The 20,385-nt window shown below is 46.9% G+C and overlaps 1 protein-coding gene across 3 annotated transcripts in view; it reads right to left on the reverse strand.

Moving 5' to 3' along the window:
• Positions 1-302: 302 nt before the first annotated feature.
• Positions 303-20,385, reverse strand: part of MTRF1 (mitochondrial translation release factor 1) — a 676,299-nt gene continuing 656,216 nt past the window's right edge. For all 3 annotated transcript variants that reach the window (XM_069640531.1, XM_069640529.1, XM_069640530.1), the window contains one exon: positions 303-5,955. In XM_069640531.1, the coding sequence (XP_069496632.1) occupies positions 5,833-5,955 (123 nt within the window). In that variant the 3' untranslated portion in view covers positions 303-5,832. The remainder of the gene's footprint in view (positions 5,956-20,385) is intronic.

The raw sequence follows: 20,385 nt of genomic DNA on the forward strand, positions 1-20,385 counted from the left end.
CTTGATCAAAACAATCTAATTCGTTATGTTAAAGTAGCAGTAATTATTCATATTTACAAAACCTTAAAAACACGTCATTTCCGAATTTGTAATTATAACCAAGGCAAACATTAAAGTTGCAACTACTAGTTGGCCATCAAAATGTCACTTGCTACCTCAATGCCATACATGCACACAGTGCACCATTTCTGATTTGCCAAGAGTCAAATATAACGAGCTAATGGCGAGTGCAAACTTTGCACCCTGAATGATGCCGCTTGACAGGGAACGTGACAAGGGTCAAGTAAACATGCAATGCAAAGTGGAGCAATGCACCTTTAATTTAAGAAATCTCCAAAAACATGTATACTCCAAATGTAATAGTTGATAAATGCAGGCGTACAATACCCCTCAGTCGTCAACTTTCATCGTCTAACAAAATGTGTTACTTGGTGTTGCATTTTACATTTAAGTGTCTTAGCTTTGGGAGGTGCGCACGCCACTGTGTCAGGGGTGCTGCATGTTATTGTCTGGAAGGTGAGGAGGTGAGGAAGGCTACTTTGAAGTTAATGTATGTTTCAAGTGGAAGCCAGTAGTTCTCTTACAACTGGGGTGATGGGCTAGAATTTGTGCTGCATGATGGACAGTTTACAGAGCGGCCAGGTTGCGCTGATATGCTGGTCAGCAGGGCATTGCCGCAATCTATGTGAGAAAGGAGCAAAAGCTTGCACCTGAGGATTAACATTTTCTTGGCGATATGGGCTTTGAAAGATAGGTTGCTCTGGTTGGTGAAGCAAAGGGACTTGGCATTAGGTGAGAGGATGGGCGAGAATCCCTCCAATTGCAACTTGAGTTTGCTTAGTAGAGTTATAGAGAATTACATGTTCCATTTTGGGCTGTGCTAGCGGTAGATGATTGACATCCATGCCCGAAAGCGATAGAGGGAGTTTGTGGTGGAAGCAATCTTTCATAGACGAGATCTTAAGGTACCGTTGTGTTTCGTCTCTGTATGGATACTGAAGTACAACATGAAGAGGAGCTCCTTCAAGGGTTGCATGAAGGGATTGTGCAAGGTGTTGAGTATATCAGGCAGTGTATTAACATGGTTTGTCAGGTTTGAGTTGGGCGCTAGGTGAGTACTTTTCTTCAATGATTAAAAAAGGGCACTTTTGGAAGGGGGCTATGGTGTCTAGAGGGGTTTAGGTTGTCCATGGCGCATGGTTGCAGTTCAGTAGAGTAGGGTGAGGGTGTCAAGTTGTAGTTTTATGGATTTGTCATTAGTTGGTGTTACTAGTAGATTGAAGGCCCCTACTGAGATTTTCTAAGTGTTTTTCATTATTCCATAGTGACACGCTTGGTGAGTTTTCAATTACGTTTTTCTGTTTCTAAGGAGGTCCATAGTTGAGAGGGAAAGTGGCTGTCTGAGTACCTATGTTTGGGAAGTGGCAGGAGAAGAGTTCCAGAGAAGTGAAAGGGTTCTTGTAAAGTGCAGGTTCAGAAAAACTTGTAATGGAGAAACGTCCTATTGTAAGGCTACCAGAGCACAACACTTCAGCGTTGATAAGGACTGCTGTGGAATCCATTTTTCTGGAAAGAATCTCAGCAGCTGGTAATTGGGTCAAGGAGTACTTTCATTCTTTCATCGTTCACATACATTTAAACATTGTGCCTTTTGTTTAGATCATACCAATGTGGCATTTCTGATAGGAAATTTTACAAGTCCCAATCTTGTCTAGGACAATTAATCCAATTTTGTGGTGGCCTTTGAGCAGATTTTTGAGAACGAGAACAGGTATTGCCTGCTGAAAAGGCCTATGCGAGCTTCAAGGTACTATGGATATCCTCCCTTATTTTACTTGGTTAAAGAAGTTGGCTGCAGAAACTAAGCGGGCAGAGCGGACATGATTGAACTGAACTGGAGCTTTTCCTGCTCAGTACATTTCCTTCCAGTTAGGGGTCTTGGTCTTGGGGGTCCCGGGAATATCTTTGTGCTTGTTCTAAAAGTGGCATGGGGGCAGTAAAGAGCAGACATTGCTGGCCGAAGTGATGTGGTCCACTGAGGTGAGTGCATGATTTGTTTGATCATGTTGGAGGTGCAAAGTTAAGTTCCTAATGTGCATTTTCCTGCCTCACATTATGGAACTAGATACCCTGTTGAGTCTACCTCACCTAAGCGAGCTCTGTATGTAGAACATGAAAGCTAACCCTGTCAACGTATTGTGACCATGTTGAGATCAGGCATGAATTGGGCAACTTTCTCTAGCAAGAGCGCCATACAGTGACTATCACCTTGCTAAATGTGGACCACCATTCTCAACTATTCTGTCACAGTGGGCGATGATACGCATATGCGAGAGCTGTTTGGGAAGGAGCTCTGATAATGCAGTGCATATCTTCACGATTTGCTTGTAATCGTCTGGGAGTGCCCCACCTATCTCTGTCTTCATCTCTGCTGCAGACTGTTTATTCCCCAAGTAATAGATGCTGATGGGGGCACTGCAGATCTTTAAAGCGAGCTTTGGCTACATACAATCCCCAGACAGGCCACTTTCGCAGAACAGAGGCCTGTCGTGGATCAACACATGCGCTTACAGCGCATCCAAGAAATGGGGCTGGCGGTTGCAGTGGCGGCGTAAGCAGTGAGGTCAGGAGGAGGTTTGGGTACAGGGATTATGCGTATAGTTTGTGGGTGTGCATGTGTATGAATGTATGACATTTTGGAACCTGAAGAGTGGGTGGCTGTACCCCGTGGAACAGATGGCATGATGTGGGGGGAGGCAGGTGGGGAAAAGAGGGTTGCGCAGGTGTCCCCCGCTTTGGGAGATAACAGGGGAGGGAGCAATGAGAGGGAATGATGTTTCCCCACAGCGCTGAGACCAGACTCGGCCAAACGAGTCTCGCCTTGACTGGTTTGGCCCTAGAATTTGAAGCTAGAGGTATCAATGGCCTCTGGGAAAACCAAAAAGAAATAAATCCGTAGCCTCAGGTCTTTTTCACACCATGTAACTCAAACAAGCAATACTCAACTAGCCAGGAAGAGTCTGGCCTTCCTTACCCTCACAGGACCTTGTGATGGCTGAGTTGGGTTGCAATGAAAAACAAACATTGTCACGTTTAAAGAGTAAATTAGACACATTGAATGAAAAGGTGGCAAGTTGCAATCTCGTACCTCTACGTTAGGACATACAACTACTAAATCTGATTATCAGTGCACCCAGACAGTCCTGTTGGGGAAGCTGCTGGCCTAGGAGATGGAAGCAGTGATGAAAGGTAATAGGGCCAATGAAAATAGGCTAGAATATCTACAGAATGTGGTGTGGGCAAAACTAATCTGGGTTGTTGGTCTCACCACTGATGTATAAAGCAATGAACTAATTTCCTATGCTTCAAACTGGTTCCACCAAGATGCTGAACTTAGCGATGGAAGTGGACACCATGTATGTGGATAAGAGCGATTAGACCAAAACACACATTTCTGTTAAGTCATAAGATTTTGAAGTGGGTCCATAGCTTATCAGCAATGTTTTTGATGCCCAGCATAGGGTGAGAATTTTTAAAAGCTGTAAATGCAAAAACAAAATTAGAATGTCAACCGCACAATGATCTTCTCTTTGTTGACTTGGCCCCTGAGACAGAGAGGAGGCAAGGGAGACTCAGTGGCTTAAAAATAAAAATCCACACCTGAGCAAAGGCAGGAATGCTACATCCAGCTAAGTTAGGAGTTACTTGGAAAGAGAAGGAATATATTTTGTAAGGGATATTGAAAGGGCTGGGGAGCTTCAGAAGTCAATCCCGGAGAACCACAGTTGCAGTGGAGAAGGGCTGAAGAGGGGTGGGCTATGTTGACAGTAGCCATAAACACAACATGGGAATCTAGACGCTCCATTTCTTTACTAGCATATCTCGGTATTAGTTTGTTTTTCATTGAAAATTTGGGCCGGGTAGTATAGCTAAGTGGCAACGCGCTCCTCTTGGAAGCAAGATGACGTAGAGCAACACAGGTTCGAATGGGTCCATGCTTAGAAACCTCTTCTGTATTAAGCACGTTATAAAAAAACGATTATAATTGAAGGTGTTGGATAGTCTGCTCTGTACTTGAGAGAATGTTGTAAAGTTTATACCCGGCTGTATTAGTTTTGGGCATATAATTAAGGGTCGGGGGTGGCTCTTGCTGAACATTGGAACCAGAGGGGCAGTTGCCTGAGCTTTCACACCCATAGCGCTCCTTTAAGGTTATGCTTGTTTAAACGAGAATGATTGTGCAGATTGAAATTCTGTGCTTGCAAAAAGAAACTGGATCAGAAATATAACTGGTTACATGCCATGGACAGTGGCCATCTTCACAATTGTACAATGAAGGTCACAGGGAAATACTGAACGAGCGGTCTATTTTGGGGCCAGCTTTGGCTGGCAGGCAGTGTCTAGATACTTCAATTTAGTGTGCATTTGAATTGTTGGGAGATATTGAACATGGGCTTCTGCCATTCCAAAATTTTATTTTGCTTGATTATATTTTATGCACTATGTCTCAACTGCCGAAGGGGTGTCACAAAATGTTCTCCATTACATTTTAAGTTCTGAAGCACTCCCACTCCATGCCGTAAATTGATTAAACTCTTGACTGTCCCCTTGAACAGGACTACTTCATTATGACTGAAATGTTTATGGGTTTCTTCATGCATGCTTGTTTTGACCTTTTAAGGCGAGAGCTCTGCTCTTGTTTTGTTTTGCATGTAAAATTGTATTCAAAAGGCAATTACAAAAAACAGTAGCATCAATCAAGGGCTGCCCTTTCTATGCATTAAAGAGGGATCGTGCGGCAGAAAGATTCTGCAGTCCTGAAAGTTAAAAACCTCCTTCCCCATGTAGGTTACACCACTTGAGTTCAACACAAGTCATATACTAAAAACACATTCTGTGTTTTAGATATAAACACACTGATCAAAATGTGACCTTTTGCTTTCAAGGAGCCAACACGACAACAAGTGTAAAATGGAGGCAGGTTGTGACCCAGAATGCATCTATTTTGTATAAAGAACGGAAGCCAAACCCTCGGAATGATCTTACACTTAAAATCTCCAACTCGTTCTGTACACAAATCCATGAGTTAAATAAAGATTATATTGCAGAGGAACTAAACAGAAGGTTATCAAGAAATTACCCTCTGTGGGTTTGGAAAAAATAATTGTGAAACTAATGCTACAAATCTGGTGCAACCGGTAGGTGGTCAATTGTGCCAAAAAGAACAGGAAATATCTAAAGCCTTCAAGTGTACCCACGTGTTGCATTTAATGCTGCAGATACGGTGACCGTTTAGAAAGGGTGATGTTTCCCACAGTACAGGAAAAATGTAAATTCATAGGTCGATTTCTTTAAAATGTGCAAAGCGTTCAGTAAGTCTGTGTGCCCCAAGTCCAAATGATTAGTGTACTCTTTGGTACACACTATCGTAGCAGGCTGGCTCCACTGCATCAGGCTAAGCGCAATGTTCCACCATGAACGAGGGTTGGGTCCACATTCTCCATTCCCTGATGTTGGCAATGCTGGCAATGTTTCTGTGGCATTGGCAGGGGGGGGGGGGGTAGGTGAGAGCTGGAGGGTGACCTAGTTGAAGACACCACCGCAGGAATACAGATCCTGAAGATAACCTGCAATCTGTTCTCACAACCACATTAGATGCAACAGAGATAATCTAGGAGACATGACATAACAAAGACCATTTCTGCAAGGGGTCCTTGATGTGCAGAGCATTTGCTGATCTTCTGAACCTTCTCAGCTTTTCATATTTTAGGTGAACAAACGGAAACGGGCAAAACAGGCCTAGAAGCACTGATATGTCACTCCACATGCACTTCAGTGTTCTTGTTTGGCTGTGTTAACATTATTTTCAATGCACTCAAGAAGGGCTTCCTTGGCTGCAAACTGCTGCAATTGGTTGATCAAATCATCCAGTAGCTTCTCGCCTCTTAGAAATTCCTGCCAAAAGCAAAAAAATACATCAGCAGTCTTCCAGACTTTTCAATGAAGTCTGAGAATGTTAATAGATGTAGTGAATGGATAGCAGATTCAGCAGTTATCGATTCAAGTATAGGAGAACGTATCACTATTAAACCCTTTCATAAACCTCTGCCCTATTGGTCTGTTATTATGGGCCTGATTATACAGCCCTCTCCAGCAAACTAAAAGCAGTGTGAGCATTGGAAGGTTCAAGTGAATTTTACAAATAAATACAAACAAATCGTAAACCCTCTGCTGCTGAGAACTTGTGTGTTAGTACGATCTGTCTTAGTCTTATCTAGCTATATCAACCTACTTGGCTTACATGGTGTTTCCTCAAAGTTAGCAACACAAAAGAGGTGATGACCGGAAGGTTTAGAATTAATCTTAACCTCTGGCATTGCTCTGGGCAACCCTCCAGACCATCGTTCTTCGCCTGCCAAGCCATTACAAAAGGGGAAAGAACATATACAAATCAGGCTTGGTCCCACCCCAGCAGGGGCAGTCCAGCCCGATTTGATTGGTCACATTCCTTCTGCACGAGACCACAAGCATCCCCAAATATTTTCCGGCTTTGTTGGGCCTCATCAGTGAGCAGTAGCTTGCGTCTCTTGTTTCCTCGAAGTTATCCTTACTCTTTAAGTGGCAGTATGGTCAGGCAGTCATGGGAATTTTTTAGAAGAAGATGAGTTTAAAGGTACAGTAAACACATTGATTAGTACACAATAAGGGAAGGCCCACACAACAGATCTGTAAAAATATATATTTTATTATAATGTTGAGCAGTAACATAAAAATATTTAGTTGCTTTAATTTATTTAACTTTCAGAATATTGGAAAAAACACACAATGAACTGTTGGGATCATGAACTACAACAATATTTCACAGTATTTCCCCAGCAGCCACTTATAGCTGTAAACACAATCTTACCCTATGGCACTTAATGAAAGATGCCCCAATGTTATTCAGTGGAGGTACATAGTAGCAGAGAGCCCAAAGAAGCACTCCAGAGGGACAAGGTGGATCTCAAGGAAGAAGTCCAGTCACACAGTTTTACTCACCACCGCCCAGGATGGGTGCTTGCCAAGGGGAGTTGTGATGCCAACAGCAGGAAAGGTTGCAGTTTGGGTCAGGACAGTCAGGGGTCAGCACAACAGCCCTACAGCCTGGGGACCTAAACATGGCAATGAGTGTTTAAGGGGAACCCAAGAGGAGATCTACATGAGGAAGCCAGCTCAGAAGAGCATGGATTCATAGTTGCAGAGGCAGCTTCAGGAGCAGCAGCCAGAGAGGTTGCAGTTGTCAGCGGGATGGGAAGGGGTCAGCATGGAAGCCCTGCAGTGGTAGTAGAAAGGAACTAACACTTGAAAAAGAGCCTGGGCCCTCCGAGATAGAAATCCCATGATGAAAGAAGGTTTAAACCTCAATGTTAAGACTTCAGGGAGGGGTCCTTATGTCTGGAGCAGCAAATAGTGTGGATGACAGTCGGATAGGTATGGTCAGCAAATGGAGACCCTGACTATGGAGGAACTGACCACTGTGGCCAGTTTAAGAGAAGGGCAGGCAAAGAAACAGCAGCTCAGAAAGTTCAGAGTGGCGATGGAGCAATAGTGACCCTAGCCAGGGGTCACGGGTAGTGGTTGGAAGAAAGCATAGTAGGGTAGGATACTGTAGGTTTCGAGGAAAGGAGAATGGTATCAGGGTCCTGCTCCACAGTCTGAGCATCTAATAAATGGTCTAGCAGAAACACCAGTCACGTCGGTGCTCAGATTCCAGGGTCAAGCATGTGAAATTCCAAAAAGTTGGAGAGACACAAAAGCGCCTTCCGGTCAATTAATCCAGCTATTCCCAAGTGATTAAGGGAGGGAATGGAGCACTGAATACCTTCTTTCAGGCGGTCATAGAGGCAGAGCTTGCACGCTGGGTTTCTTAAGGTTCAAAGAATACTGGTGCAGAGCGTGTATTTCTGTCCTCAGGTCAGTCATCTCTCTTGAAGACTCATTACATTTCAGCAATTGACAACGTTCAGGGGCAGTGTCATCTTTTATGCCCAAACCACAGGGCAAGGGGTGACCATAGCCTACAAATCACTCAATCATGCACCATTCAAAACATTTATCAGCCAGTTAAATAGTGCTAGCCACCACACACCAACATTTGGTACCATCTTCGAAGGTACTCATGAGGTTTGGATTCTAGAGAAATCCCAGACAGCCATCCCCCACAGGGACATCCACACAGACCTTTGTCAGATCCTGGTCGGAGATCAAATCAGCAAAATACCCTACATTGTAATTCCCAGGCTTCACCCTATCAAACAAGTGCAACAAAGTACAGTGGCCCGACTGCTTACACAAAGCTACAAATACATTTCAAATGTATTAATTATCCAGTTGAGATACGGATGGAACTCACTGGGATAAAATGGTCAGAGCATAACAGAAAAATGTAAGGTTACTCACACTCTTTCCCCAGAATAAATATACAGAAATACACAGAAAGCAGTAACCCCACTGGATTTTCACCCTTTTCTAGTTGGTTGAGCTTTCTAGAAAGGCCATCTGCATTGTTTTGACTAGCCCCAGCCCTATGCTCCATGATGAAGTCAAGCCCTTGAAGGCGAATGGACTGCCTTTACAACCTTGGATGTTCTCCCTTCTTGTTCACAAACCACTTTGAGGGATAATGATCAATCAGTATTTAAATAAATAGAATGAGATAGGGCCATGAAGTTGAAAAACAGAAAACAGTCGCTCCATAGCTGCCCATCTATGTTCTCTAACTGTAGGTTAGTGACTGAGGAAAATTACAGGATGCTCCCTATCTGTCATCTATTTGGGGCAAAACTACTCCCATTCCGGCTTCAAATGTGTCTGTCTGAACTAAGAAAGGTTTACTGTAATTCTGTGCCATCAACACTGGTGCTTTACAGTGGTTATCCTTCAACCACAGAAACGTCTGTTGGCACTCCTCGGTCCAAACAACCTTGAAAGGAAATTTGTTGGATGTAATTAGCATAAAGGGGGAGCTGCTATGGTCCTATAGTCAGACAAGGTTCCTGCAACACCTAGTAAACCCCAAACGGGCTCTCACCTGGGTTTGAGTGATATGTGTCTCTCAGACACATGCAGCCTGTGCTTTTATGGGGAGAGGCTGAATGCTACCCCCGCCAATCTCATGTCTTAGACAGACCACTGAGCCCCAACCTATCTGGCATTTTGAAGCCTTGATAGGCGGGTTGGTCTTTTTCATGGTCTTAACAGTTTATCAAGATGTCCAACATGCTTCTCCCAAGTAGAATTGAAGGCTTCTGGGTTATCTAGATAAATAACACAGAACATCTCCAAATCACTAAGAAATTTGTTGACTAACTTTGCAAAAGAGGTAGGTGAATTCATTAACCCTGGTAAAAGGCTTTCTGGTGTATTAAATGCCTTTTCTTGGCACAGTTTGACATGATATACCCTGAAGTGAATTAAAACGTTATTCAAAACTTTACAGCACCAAGTTTATCCACAAGCTCAACAACCCTGGCAAAGGTTAAACATCTGTCTTGATGATATAATGCAGGCCTCTACATTCCACAAAAATATGGAGTTCCTGCTTTTGGTACCAGAACAACAGGGCTGCACCAAAGGGCCCAATCAAAACAAGGTCTAGCATCTTGATGACCACAGCTTTGGAGTGATCTCTGACCTTATCTGGCATTCTATACTCCTATTTTTCTCAGAGACAATTTCCAGTCTATATGTCATGTTGTCATGTTTAAGACTGTTAGGGAAAACTAGGAGAAAAACTGCTGAAGCAAAGCTCAGCATGCCCACAATTGACCAGAAGACAGTTGTGGAGGGATTTCAACTCCATCCACTGAACCATATATGGGTTTGCTCAGGAGGTGGTTTGGGAGAGGCTCACGTTCTTCCCCTTTTGGTGAAAAGCAAAGCAACCATCTCCTCACTCCATGAGCCTGTTAATATGGCAGCTCTACGAGTTTTCTTGGAGCCATATCAACCAAATAGTTAACCTCACCCATTATGTACAGAACTCTATAGGGGCCATTATAACTGTCACAAAGCCCTAGTCATAGTCGGGACTTCCTGACCAGGTTGAGAGACAATCTTAAAAGCCTTTTGGCTATACCACTGTTTGAACATCTGAAGACATGGCAAGCTTTGGTCAGCAGTTTTGCCACCATACTGCAGAGGCATAGCACATAACCCATCACATCAGAGCTTGGCCTGGGAAAGGGAACTTCCCATTGTGATGAATCCTGCATAGTCATCACGAAACCCCAGCCTAAAGTCTCCTCTCATGTGGCCAGGGAAAGGCAGCCACAACCTGATCCGCAGGGGGCAGGTGGGGGGGTATTAGGAGGGAGGATCACATGGGAGGATATTGCTGTCAGAGGGAAGTGGTGACTACGTTAGGCGAGAGGAGGTATTCATCCTCTTCTGAGGATATTTCTCTAATGCCTAATTATCTAATGGCATGTTATCACTAGAAGACTCCCTCTCACAGGATTACCTAAAGTGCCAAATATGAAGACCTGTTTAACAAATATGAAAATGGTACACAGGGGGATTGGGACGTTAATGTTACAGCTTCCAGTTAAGGTTCGGTCTTATGTTTAGATCTCAGATCCAAGGGAAAAACAGACTCCTTTAAAACCCTCCCTTAAGAGTAAAACCGCTCAATCACTCAATTAGATTGGATTAATTAAAGAAAGAACAAACAAGAACATTATGGACTATGCTCTTAGTACTAAGACGAGGAAGAGGGGCCCAGAGTTAGTAAATTGTTGAGAGCGGTCCAGCTGTTGTAATGACCAGCATCTGATTGGGACCTTCAAACATTTAAAGGCCTTTCAGGTGCGGGCGAGGATGAAGCAGCAGGGAAAAGCAGAAGCAGAAGTTGCCGTTGTGTCGGCAGTGGGACGCCGTGAAACAGAGGTCGGGATTCGTTGGTTATGCAGAGGACTCGCAGAGGGAAGCGGTATTGAAGCCAGCCATCCCATGATAAAGAGAAGCTCTCTACACACTTTGGACTGCGCCGGTATTGGATTTTCACCAGAGAGTGCACAGAGCTGCAAAAGCTCAATTCATAGTCAGCGTGAGTGGTGGCCCACCGCCAGGATCTGTCAGACGCAGAGGAAGTCCTGAAGAACGAAGCAGCATACCTGCGAGTCAGAAGGCGACGCCAGGGAATTGCAGTGAGTTGGCCTGAAGCAGATGAGCCTGGGTGCTCTGAAGGAGGCCGCTAGGTAATAATTATTATTTTGAATGCTGAACAATTGAATGAAGGCAAACTGGCCGCAACTCTCCCCCTGAAGGATTCCAAATAGGGGAATATTGTAACCCGCATTGCCAAAGCGAAAGTAAAGTGATAATAAGGCAAACTGGGCGCAACTCTCCTACTAAGGAGTTCCAAACAGGGGTACATTGTAACCCGCATTGCCAAAGCCAAAGTAAAGTGATAATAAAGCAAGGTGGTCACAACTCTCCTAAGGAGAGGGATTTCAAATAAGCGGACATTGTAACCTGTATTGCCAAAGCCAGAGAAGACAGACTGATACCAAGGAAATTTGGATAAAATACTCACAGAAAGATGTCCAGAGGAAGAAAGTTGTAAACCACATTGCTAGCAGCCAAAAGCTTGTACAGCTAGAAATCAATCAAAGATCGCAGGAGCATGGGGAGTTGCAGACGAATGCAGCGTGTAGGCTTGATACATCGGAGCTCCCGAGGTCGCCTGCTGAAATCCTGCTTAAGTAGCTGTTTAACTACGGCGCTGTCCCATGTTTATTGGCTCTGCAGGGGGGGCTAGCTGCACGCACAAGAGAGACACAAAAGGGCCATTTGAGGCTTGGCTGAACGGGGGAGCTCCAGCTGTTGAGGACTTCAGACTGGAGCTGCAGCCCAGTGAAGCGGGAGTGAGGTACTGGCAGCGGAATTGGCTTCTGGTCTGGGAGATTTCGGTGGCGGACAGTGCAGTGCTACCACCAGTGGAGTGAGACCTGAGACAGGAGAGACGTGGCCGGTGTTACGTGGCAGCCTTGATGTGAACGTTTGCCTGGAGGGAGAGCGGGGTCCGTGGTGGCGGAGCCTAGTCTTGGAGACACCATGGTGAAGGGTCAGCAGAAGATGGTGAAATATGCGGATCCCAAATCTAGATAGCCCAAACCAGAGTGGGTGCTGCACGGAGGAGATGGGGCATCTAAAGAAGCTGGAGGAGTCACGCTTGATGCATTGATGGAGGCTTTATAGACAAGGACATCCCTGGAGGGGAGTATCAAGGAGGTGGGAGTGGACGTGTCCTTGGTGCGTGTTGACCTTTGCAAGGTCTGCGAGAGGGTGACGGAGGTGGAGCAAAGAGTCAATACTGTGGAAGTTGATCTGCTGCACCTCAAAAAACAGGTAGCAGGCTTCATAGGCGTGACGAGGACCATGGAGTCGAGGGCAGAAGATGTGAAGGCCCGTTCCCAGCGCTGTAACATATGGCTGGTCGGGATCCCACAGAGAGAGAGAGAGAGGAAGGGCCCAGCGTGGAGCTGTTCATGGAGCATCTGACCCTGGAGAAGCTACAGGTGAAAGGCCTCTCAAAGCTATTCACTGTGGAATGAGCACACATGGTGCCCGGGAAGGCCACCACCGCCGGGCCGTCCACCCCCTCCCAACCTCCTCCGAGGGGGAATAGTGGAAAAGATTCTCAACTTTAGAGACAGAGACGCTATCCTGTAGGTGACTCGTAGAGCCGGCTGTTACGAGGTGGGCAGTGCAAAGATACAGATTTTACGGTACATCACCATGGAAGTACAGTAAAAACGGATAACTTGATGCAGTACGACGCGACCTTCGGGAGCTGAACACTAAATACATGAGGTTTTACCCAGCAAAGCTGAAAATTATTGCGGATGGCAGAACCTAGTTCTTTATGTCCCCGCACGCGCTCTGGGCCTCGCTAGAGTCGCCAACATGACGCTCAGGACAGCAGGGGAGGTTGATGTTTGAGTTGACAGTTTAGATGGCGGTGTGAATTCTGAAACAGTTTGGGGACATACTAGGGGGCAGGAGTACTCTACCATGGGGGGATGGGCAGAAGAATGGGACCTGGAACGTCCGTAGGCTAGGTAACAGATTGAAATGCCAGCAAGTGGGGGGATTCCTGAAACATCATGGGGTCCAGCTAGCCATGCTCCAGGAACCACACATGGTACAGAGAGATTTGGATTCCCTTGGGAGAAGTTGGGGGCTTAGTGGTGGGGCCATCTTAGTCGTCGTATGATAGAGGAGTCCTGAGTTGGATTGCAGCAGGGGTTCCGGTTCGGGTGGACAAGGTCTGGACTGATGATGTGGGGAGGACAGTGGTGCTCTTGGGTACATTTGAGGGGAAGGACATTTGTGTAATTAAATCCTATGCACCGAACATGGACGATGAAGACTTTCCCAACAGTACTGACACTGGCGGGGGATATAGGGAAGGGCTGTGTATATGGGGGAGGGATTTTAATTGTCGTTTGGACCCACACTTGGACAGTCCAGGGAAGTCTAGCTAATTTAAGCAACAGGTGGCAGCTTCCTTGAGGGAGTTTGTGGGGTACCTCGACCAGGTGAAATTGTGGCAAGGGTTACATGGGCAGGAGAGGGGCTACTCTTATTTTTCAGGGGTCCATGGGTCCTATTCTCGACTGGACTACATCTTTGTGGGGGCAGACGATTTTAATTCCTTCAATAATACAAAATACCTGTGGAGAGTCATTTCAGATCATTCGCCCCTAGGGACACAGCTGCAAGGGTTGTGGCAAAACCCACCGGTACGGCTATTGCGCCTACACACCAGTTCCCTGGAGGATGTGGCATTCGGGGAAACACTGCGAGAAGAGATAGTGAGTTTTTGTTTAGACTAATGAGGGGTCGGTGGAATCAGTGGGGACCCTGTGGGAGGCTTTCAAGGCAACCATCAGGGTCTCTGTATTTCCAAGGTAACTGGGGTGAGGTGGGTATTACAAGACAAGTTGCAGGAGACAGAGAGGGTGGTGTCTGTGCTCGAGAAGGAGTTGGCAGAGGGAAAGCAATGGTACTGGCTTCTCACCATGATAGACAGACTATCGCACTTTGATGGAAGTAGGCGGGATGCACTGATCCATGGGGAAGGGGACAAGGCTGGGCAGAAACTGGCCTGGCTGATCCACTGGGAGCAGCCCCCTAGCACCATCACAAAGAGCAGATGTGATTCGGGAGATTTGATTAGCACACAGGAGGGGATTAATGAGACATTCTGGCTCTTTTATCAATCGCAGTATACTATTTATTTATTTTAACATTTATAGAGCGCACAAAGCCCAAGGGCATCCAGGTGCTGTGATATGACAAGTTACTTACATGATAGTACAAACAATGTAAACATACATAGTGAATGAATTGACAGTTAGCCTCTGGCAGAATTGCCATGCTCCTGGGGTGGTGATCGTCTGTTGAGGTTAGGTGAACAGCAATGTTTTTAGAGCCCTGCGCAATGACCAGTACAAATGTTCTGCTCACAAGGTAGGCGGGAGAAGGTTCCAGTGCTTGGCTGCAACCGCCAGGAAGCTAGAGCCTCAAACTTCGGCATGTTTAAATTTGGGCTGGGTGACTCAGTGGGCATAGGCAGACCTGATGGGTTTGGAGGCGGATGCTTTAGTGCATTTTTTGGGATAGGTATGGGGGCATCTTTGGACAAGCATTTGTGTAAGAGACAGAGAGTTTTGAAGAGAATTTGTTCACTTATACAGGGAGCCAGTAGGTTTTTTTCTTGCTTCAGTGATGTGCTCTGTTATAGGGATGTTCAGTGCTGCTCTAAGTGCATTATTTTGAATAACCTGCATTTTCCGAATGTTGTTGTTTGTAGTGCCTGCAAAAAGGGCATTACAGTAGTGAAGCCGAGAACCTACAGTGGCTTGGGCTATGGTAAGGCAACTGTCCGGGGATAGGAAATGTCTGGATGCATTTATTAACTTGGTCGTGTAGGCAGCGGAGGAGGCGATGGCGCTGACATGCCGTGAAAGTGAGAGGGTGGTGTCCAGATATACTCCAAGGGTTTTCACAAATGGGTAGACATAGATCGGGATACCGTCAATGTTGGAGGCAGAGTATTGGTGATCAAGCCTCTTGAACGCCATGGGGGGGCCACGAGAAGGATCTCCGTCTTCTCATCATTCAGGCATAGGCAGTGAGTGCCCATCCATGCCTGGATGGTCGAATAGACAGAGTAAAGGGAAGAGGAATCTTTAAGGTAGTTGCCAGAGAGGGGGAGTAGGATTTGCGTGTCATCCGCATAGTTTGTATAAAATACACAGATAGGGTCCAGAAGGGCAAATAGCAGAATCGTGAATATGTTATACAAATTAGGTAATGCACAGGATCCTTGAGGCACTCCGCAAGTGATAGGTGTTGGAGGGGCACTGGAGTTCTCAGAAAGCACAAATGGATCGGTCACCTAAGAGAACGGCGATCCGGGCTGTGGCCTCAGGAGAGAAGTTAACTGAGGAGGATAGGTGCCGGCCTAGGATTTCGTGGTCCACTAGGTCGAATGCGGCTAATAGGGCAAGGAGAAGCAGTAGGGCAAGCTTGCCTTCATCCCTGATTTCATCAATCTGGATCTTCAGATCAAGAAGTGCAGACTCCGACCCATGGCCTGACTGGTGCACATCCACGATATGGTTGACTTCTAGATATTGCAGATAGGCTGCACTAACCAGAATTTTGGGCACGAAAGGGACGGTTGTTATAGGGCACTAGTTGGTAGGGATGGCAGGGTCCAGTGTGGGTTTTTTGATGAGAGGGAGTACACAAGCTTCCTTGTGGTTGGTAGGGACTGTGCCTGTGGAGAAGGAGGTGGTGATGAATGAGGCAATGAGGGGTGTTAGTATGTCAGAGCAGTCTTTGATAAGGCTCGCAGGACAGAAATCACCTTTATATTGGGATGGTTTAAGGCGTTTTAGGATAGTTATGAACTCGTCTTCAGAGATGTCAGTGAAGTAGAACATTGGGAGGTGTATAGGGCTGTTGGAGGGAGGGGTGAGGAAGTTGGTGATGCTGGCAAGAGTACGACCAGGGATAATTTGGTGTCAATTTTGTTATGCAGGGTTTCGATTTTGGGGAGAAACACGTTTTGGATATTGGAGCACCACAAATCATCTTTGATTATAGTGACCGGAAGGGTGTTGGGCGTTTCCAGTTCCCTGAGAATGTTAAAGATCTCACAGATGTTGGATTTGTCGAATTGGTCATTATAAGTGGCAGATTTAGCAGAAAGGATGGCTTTTATTATAATACTCGGCTGCTATAATGAACAGTAGCTTCTTGGATGCGGAATGGTGTTTCTCTCAGTTAGTTTCCGCTAACTGTTTGTTGGAACAGAGTGTTTGGAGTACAGCAGTGAACCAGGAGTTTCTGTGGGCAGATGGTTTAAGTTTGCGTGGCTTGAGATGGGCTATGGCGTCGATGGCGGCCATTAGAGTTGAAGTCTACAGGTCAGCAAGTGTGTTAGGGTCTTTGGTGAAGGGAGGTTTAGGAAGTAGCGAGCTGATCAAGGGAGCAAGCTGTTCCTTGGTGAGGTGTCTGGAGCTGCAGGCGAGAGTGGGGGGTAGTGGGACAGCGACAGGTATTGTGCATCCTATAGGTGAATGGTGAACTGCACTATGTTGTCGTCAGACCACGGGCAGGGGCTGTTGGAGTGGATGGATACCTGGCATTTGAGGTCTGCAATCCAGTCTAGAATGTGACCTTTGTTATGTGTGGGGTTGCTGATAAGTTGGTGTAAGCCAAGTGTGCTAAGCGAGTTAGAGAGTGAGGCAGCTGCTGGGTCTTCTGGGTCATTGTAACCCAGGTTGAAGCCTCCTAGGAGGATCGATTTATAGGTGGTTTTAATGTAGGTCCGCAGGGTGTGAAGGAGGTTCTCTTCGAAGGACAAGGCTGGGCGTAGAGGGCAGTAGATGGTGTGAAGAACGATGGTGTCTGAGCCAGAGAGGGTCAGTTTAGTGGACAGGATGTCGCAATTATCAGGAGGGGTGGAGTTCAGTTCTCTAATGGGCAGTGTGTCCTTAGCTATTAGTGCTACACCCCACCTCTGGTAATAAGTCTGTAAGAGCAGAGGATGGTGTACCCAGGGGGGAGGGCAATGGACAGGGTGAGGCCAGATGCGTGATGTAGCCATGTTTCTGTGGTGGCTAAGATGTCCAGGTTTATGGTGGAGATGAGATTGTTGGTGTCCAGCGCATGTGCAGTGATGAACCTTGCATTGATTAGAGCACATTTTAGAAGGGGGTTGGGCACACGACTAGATTGGTCAGGAAAGGTCTTGGTTGAGCCTCTATGCAGGGAGGAGGGCTTGGTCGGTTTCGGTTTTCTGCTGGTAGCAGTTGTATGGGAGGATAGGTCCAAGAGACCCCCCCCTCCCCTGCAGTCCCCCCCTTGTGGAGTCCATGGCTCATCAGGGAGCCCCCCCCCTGCCACCAGGGCCCAGGTGGCGGGTGAACCACTGGCTGACACAATGACCAAACGTGCTGTATTAAGCTAGGCCCTGGAAACCATTTTGTGAAACCAGAATGACATGAGCCCCTGTGCGCCACAGCACGGCCCCCACCCTTGGAGAGTTCTCACTTGTCCCTGTGGCTGCAGCGCCCTGGCAGATCTGCTGAGAGCCCGTTCCCACGAACAGACGGACATGAGCTAGTGCTAGAGGCAAACACTGTAACATTCACCTTCCGCAGTGCATCACTGTCCGCAGTATGACCCGGCCAGCAGGGCCGGAGTGGACAAGAACTGTAAAATGGTCCCCCGACAAAAGTAGAAACCCAAAATACCAATATGCAAACTGACTGTAATAAAACTCTTTTCTCCATGACCTTTTGATAAAATATGCAAACTCCATAAAGATGGCAGAATGTGTGTTCATGTGGCATCCTGGTCGAAATACCCATATCCCCTTAGCTATGCGCAAATGATAGAAGTGTCCCGGGTTTTATGTTATATGTTTCTCAGAGAAGAATGTACTCCAAGGCCCTATGCCATAACTAAACTAATGCTGCTAGAGTGCAACGGAACACAAGTGTAACAGCATTGGGAGCTCATGTAAATTGTGTAAGAAAGCGCATAGAATGTATTTGAATGTTCAAGCTCACCATGTGTCACTGCCGTCAGTCTTATTGGCCAGTTGTTCCCGCCCACTCTACCAACCTTAATACTACCTCGCTTATTGTGTATGCATAGAGTGTAACAAAATGTCGTGGTTGCTGAATACTTAACCTATAGTTATCAATAGCAACATTGGTATAGGTAACACATTTGAAATGGCCATGTAAAAGCACTAACAATGTAGAAATGTAAGCTTTAAAAAGAAAACTCAATGAGTATTGTACTCTATGAATTATTATGTCTTTTTGTATAACCTGCAAACACACGAGGAAAATACCATTGTGGGCATATCCAAGGCCACTTCCCCTCCCTCCCCAGTGAAGCCTGCCAGACGAAAGGCAGAGGACCAGGCTGCCCTGCCTCACCTCCCCCAATTCGGCTGGAGCCGCTTCAAGCATTCACGTTCCCCCGCAGCTCACATGGCCACGGCCAGCCACCTGAATTATTTACAACCCAGCAGTAAACCCTGAACATAAACACAGGCCAAAGGTGCCCTTTCTTAGGCCCCATGACCCACCAGCTCACCCTAGGTTAATGGCCCCTGTAAAATGAGGACACCCAATATTATAGCAACACTGTGGGAACACATTCATAATGTCTTCTAACAAGACATGAAAACTTGGACAGCTCACCCCCTGGCCTGAGACCCGACCTTGGGACCCATGGTTCCCGGCCCGCAGGATGACGGTAACCATGTATTGACGTATCGCCAAAATACCCCACTCAAGGTGCATTCCTCCTGTTTTGCATTAACCTGCAGAATAACCTATTGTAGGATTTACAGGGAAAGATAACATTGCTGTATTGAATGAATGGGGTGTGCGTGGCCCTTTGGGCAGAAAGCCAAGGAAGACGTTCATCAATGACAAGTGGCCACGCCTGGCACAACAGCACCTCCCGGATGAGCCCAGCTGACCTGCCCGCCCCACGTTGGCACCCAGTGACGTCCACCAACCATGGCACAGCGCATCCCAGCTGCACTTATAGTTAGTCGTCGCCACCCAATCCCCACGAACATGTGCCCCCTATAGTGTGTAGGTTCTTATGACGCGTTTTGCAAATATATACGCCTGTCTTTGCTAGTGTCAGACAGAGCGCTCTCGGAGTTTGCAGAGTCCTTTGCATGCCCTATTTTGACTTATATAAACTCCCATTAAGCTGACCCGCACTTTGTCTTAACCTTATTCCCATCTTGGGAGAGTCCATTACTGCCTCTCATTGTGGGGAGGGTCGTGCTATCTGGGGACGCTCGCCTTCACAGTCTTCTTATTTTTGGGTGTGGGGGAGGTTGTTATCCGATCCCCTAGGCAGTGGTTTCTATATGCTGGGTTTGGGTGGGTGAGGCATGCTGAGGATCAGTGCAGGAAGGGGCAGCCAGGTTGGGTGATGCCTGAGGATCAGGGTCGGGCTGAGAGTGCTTGTGTAGCCTAGCACCGTTTGTTATTGCTTGGAGGAGCAAGGGCGGCTCAGTGGCCGGAACGTGGTAGTCACTTAGTTGAGTGCTGGAGACGCTCTGTCTGGGGTGAGAGGCGTCATGTAGAGGAGGCACTTTGGGATTGGTGCTGGGGGGCAATGAGTTGGTGCTCCTTGGAGCGATAAGGCCAACGGGTGATGGTAGAAGGTTCCAGGGTGTCTTTTGCATCCGACGAGCTGCAGAAGGGGCCGGGCTTGGTGTGAGGTGTCAGAGGCATGATGCGAGGATGGAGGGAGGGAGTGAGCTCGCATGTGTTTCAGTTGGAGCGAGTCTGTGCAGGGAAAGGTCGTGGGTGGTTGAGGTCTGGAGAGCTTAGGTGGCATAAGTGCAGGTGAGGGTAAGGCAAGCAGGGTGGGTGTGCGGCCAGGTTTCAGAATGCTGGTTAGTGAGGGTAAATTACTCTTAGGCTGCCTGGGAGATAGCGTGGGTAGAGTGTGGCAAGAAGTGGGTAGTGGCGCATCAAAGGTGGTGAGATGCTGGTGTGAGGGAGATGTATTGTGGTCAGCTCACTGATGGAGACAGAGGTATGACTCAATGGCAGTTTAGAAATGGTAGTGGCAATGGCGGGAGCTGGCCGTGAGCAGTGCAAATACGTTTGTATGGTGGTTAGCACTGGGGCCGTTACATGTCGCTCAGGTATACTAGCTGGGGACAGGAACGTGGCAACAGGCATGCCTAACACCACACAAGGCGGAGGACTGCATGGCCCGTGTGTGGGTATCATGATCCGCATTTGGGCAGCTGCAGGCAGCTCAGTCTGCCTC

The sequence above is a fragment of the Ambystoma mexicanum genome, chromosome 7q, assembly GCF_040938575.1.
Source record: "Ambystoma mexicanum isolate Mex_15411 chromosome 7q, UKY_AmexF1_1, whole genome shotgun sequence".
NCBI lineage: Eukaryota > Metazoa > Chordata > Amphibia > Caudata > Ambystomatidae > Ambystoma > Ambystoma mexicanum.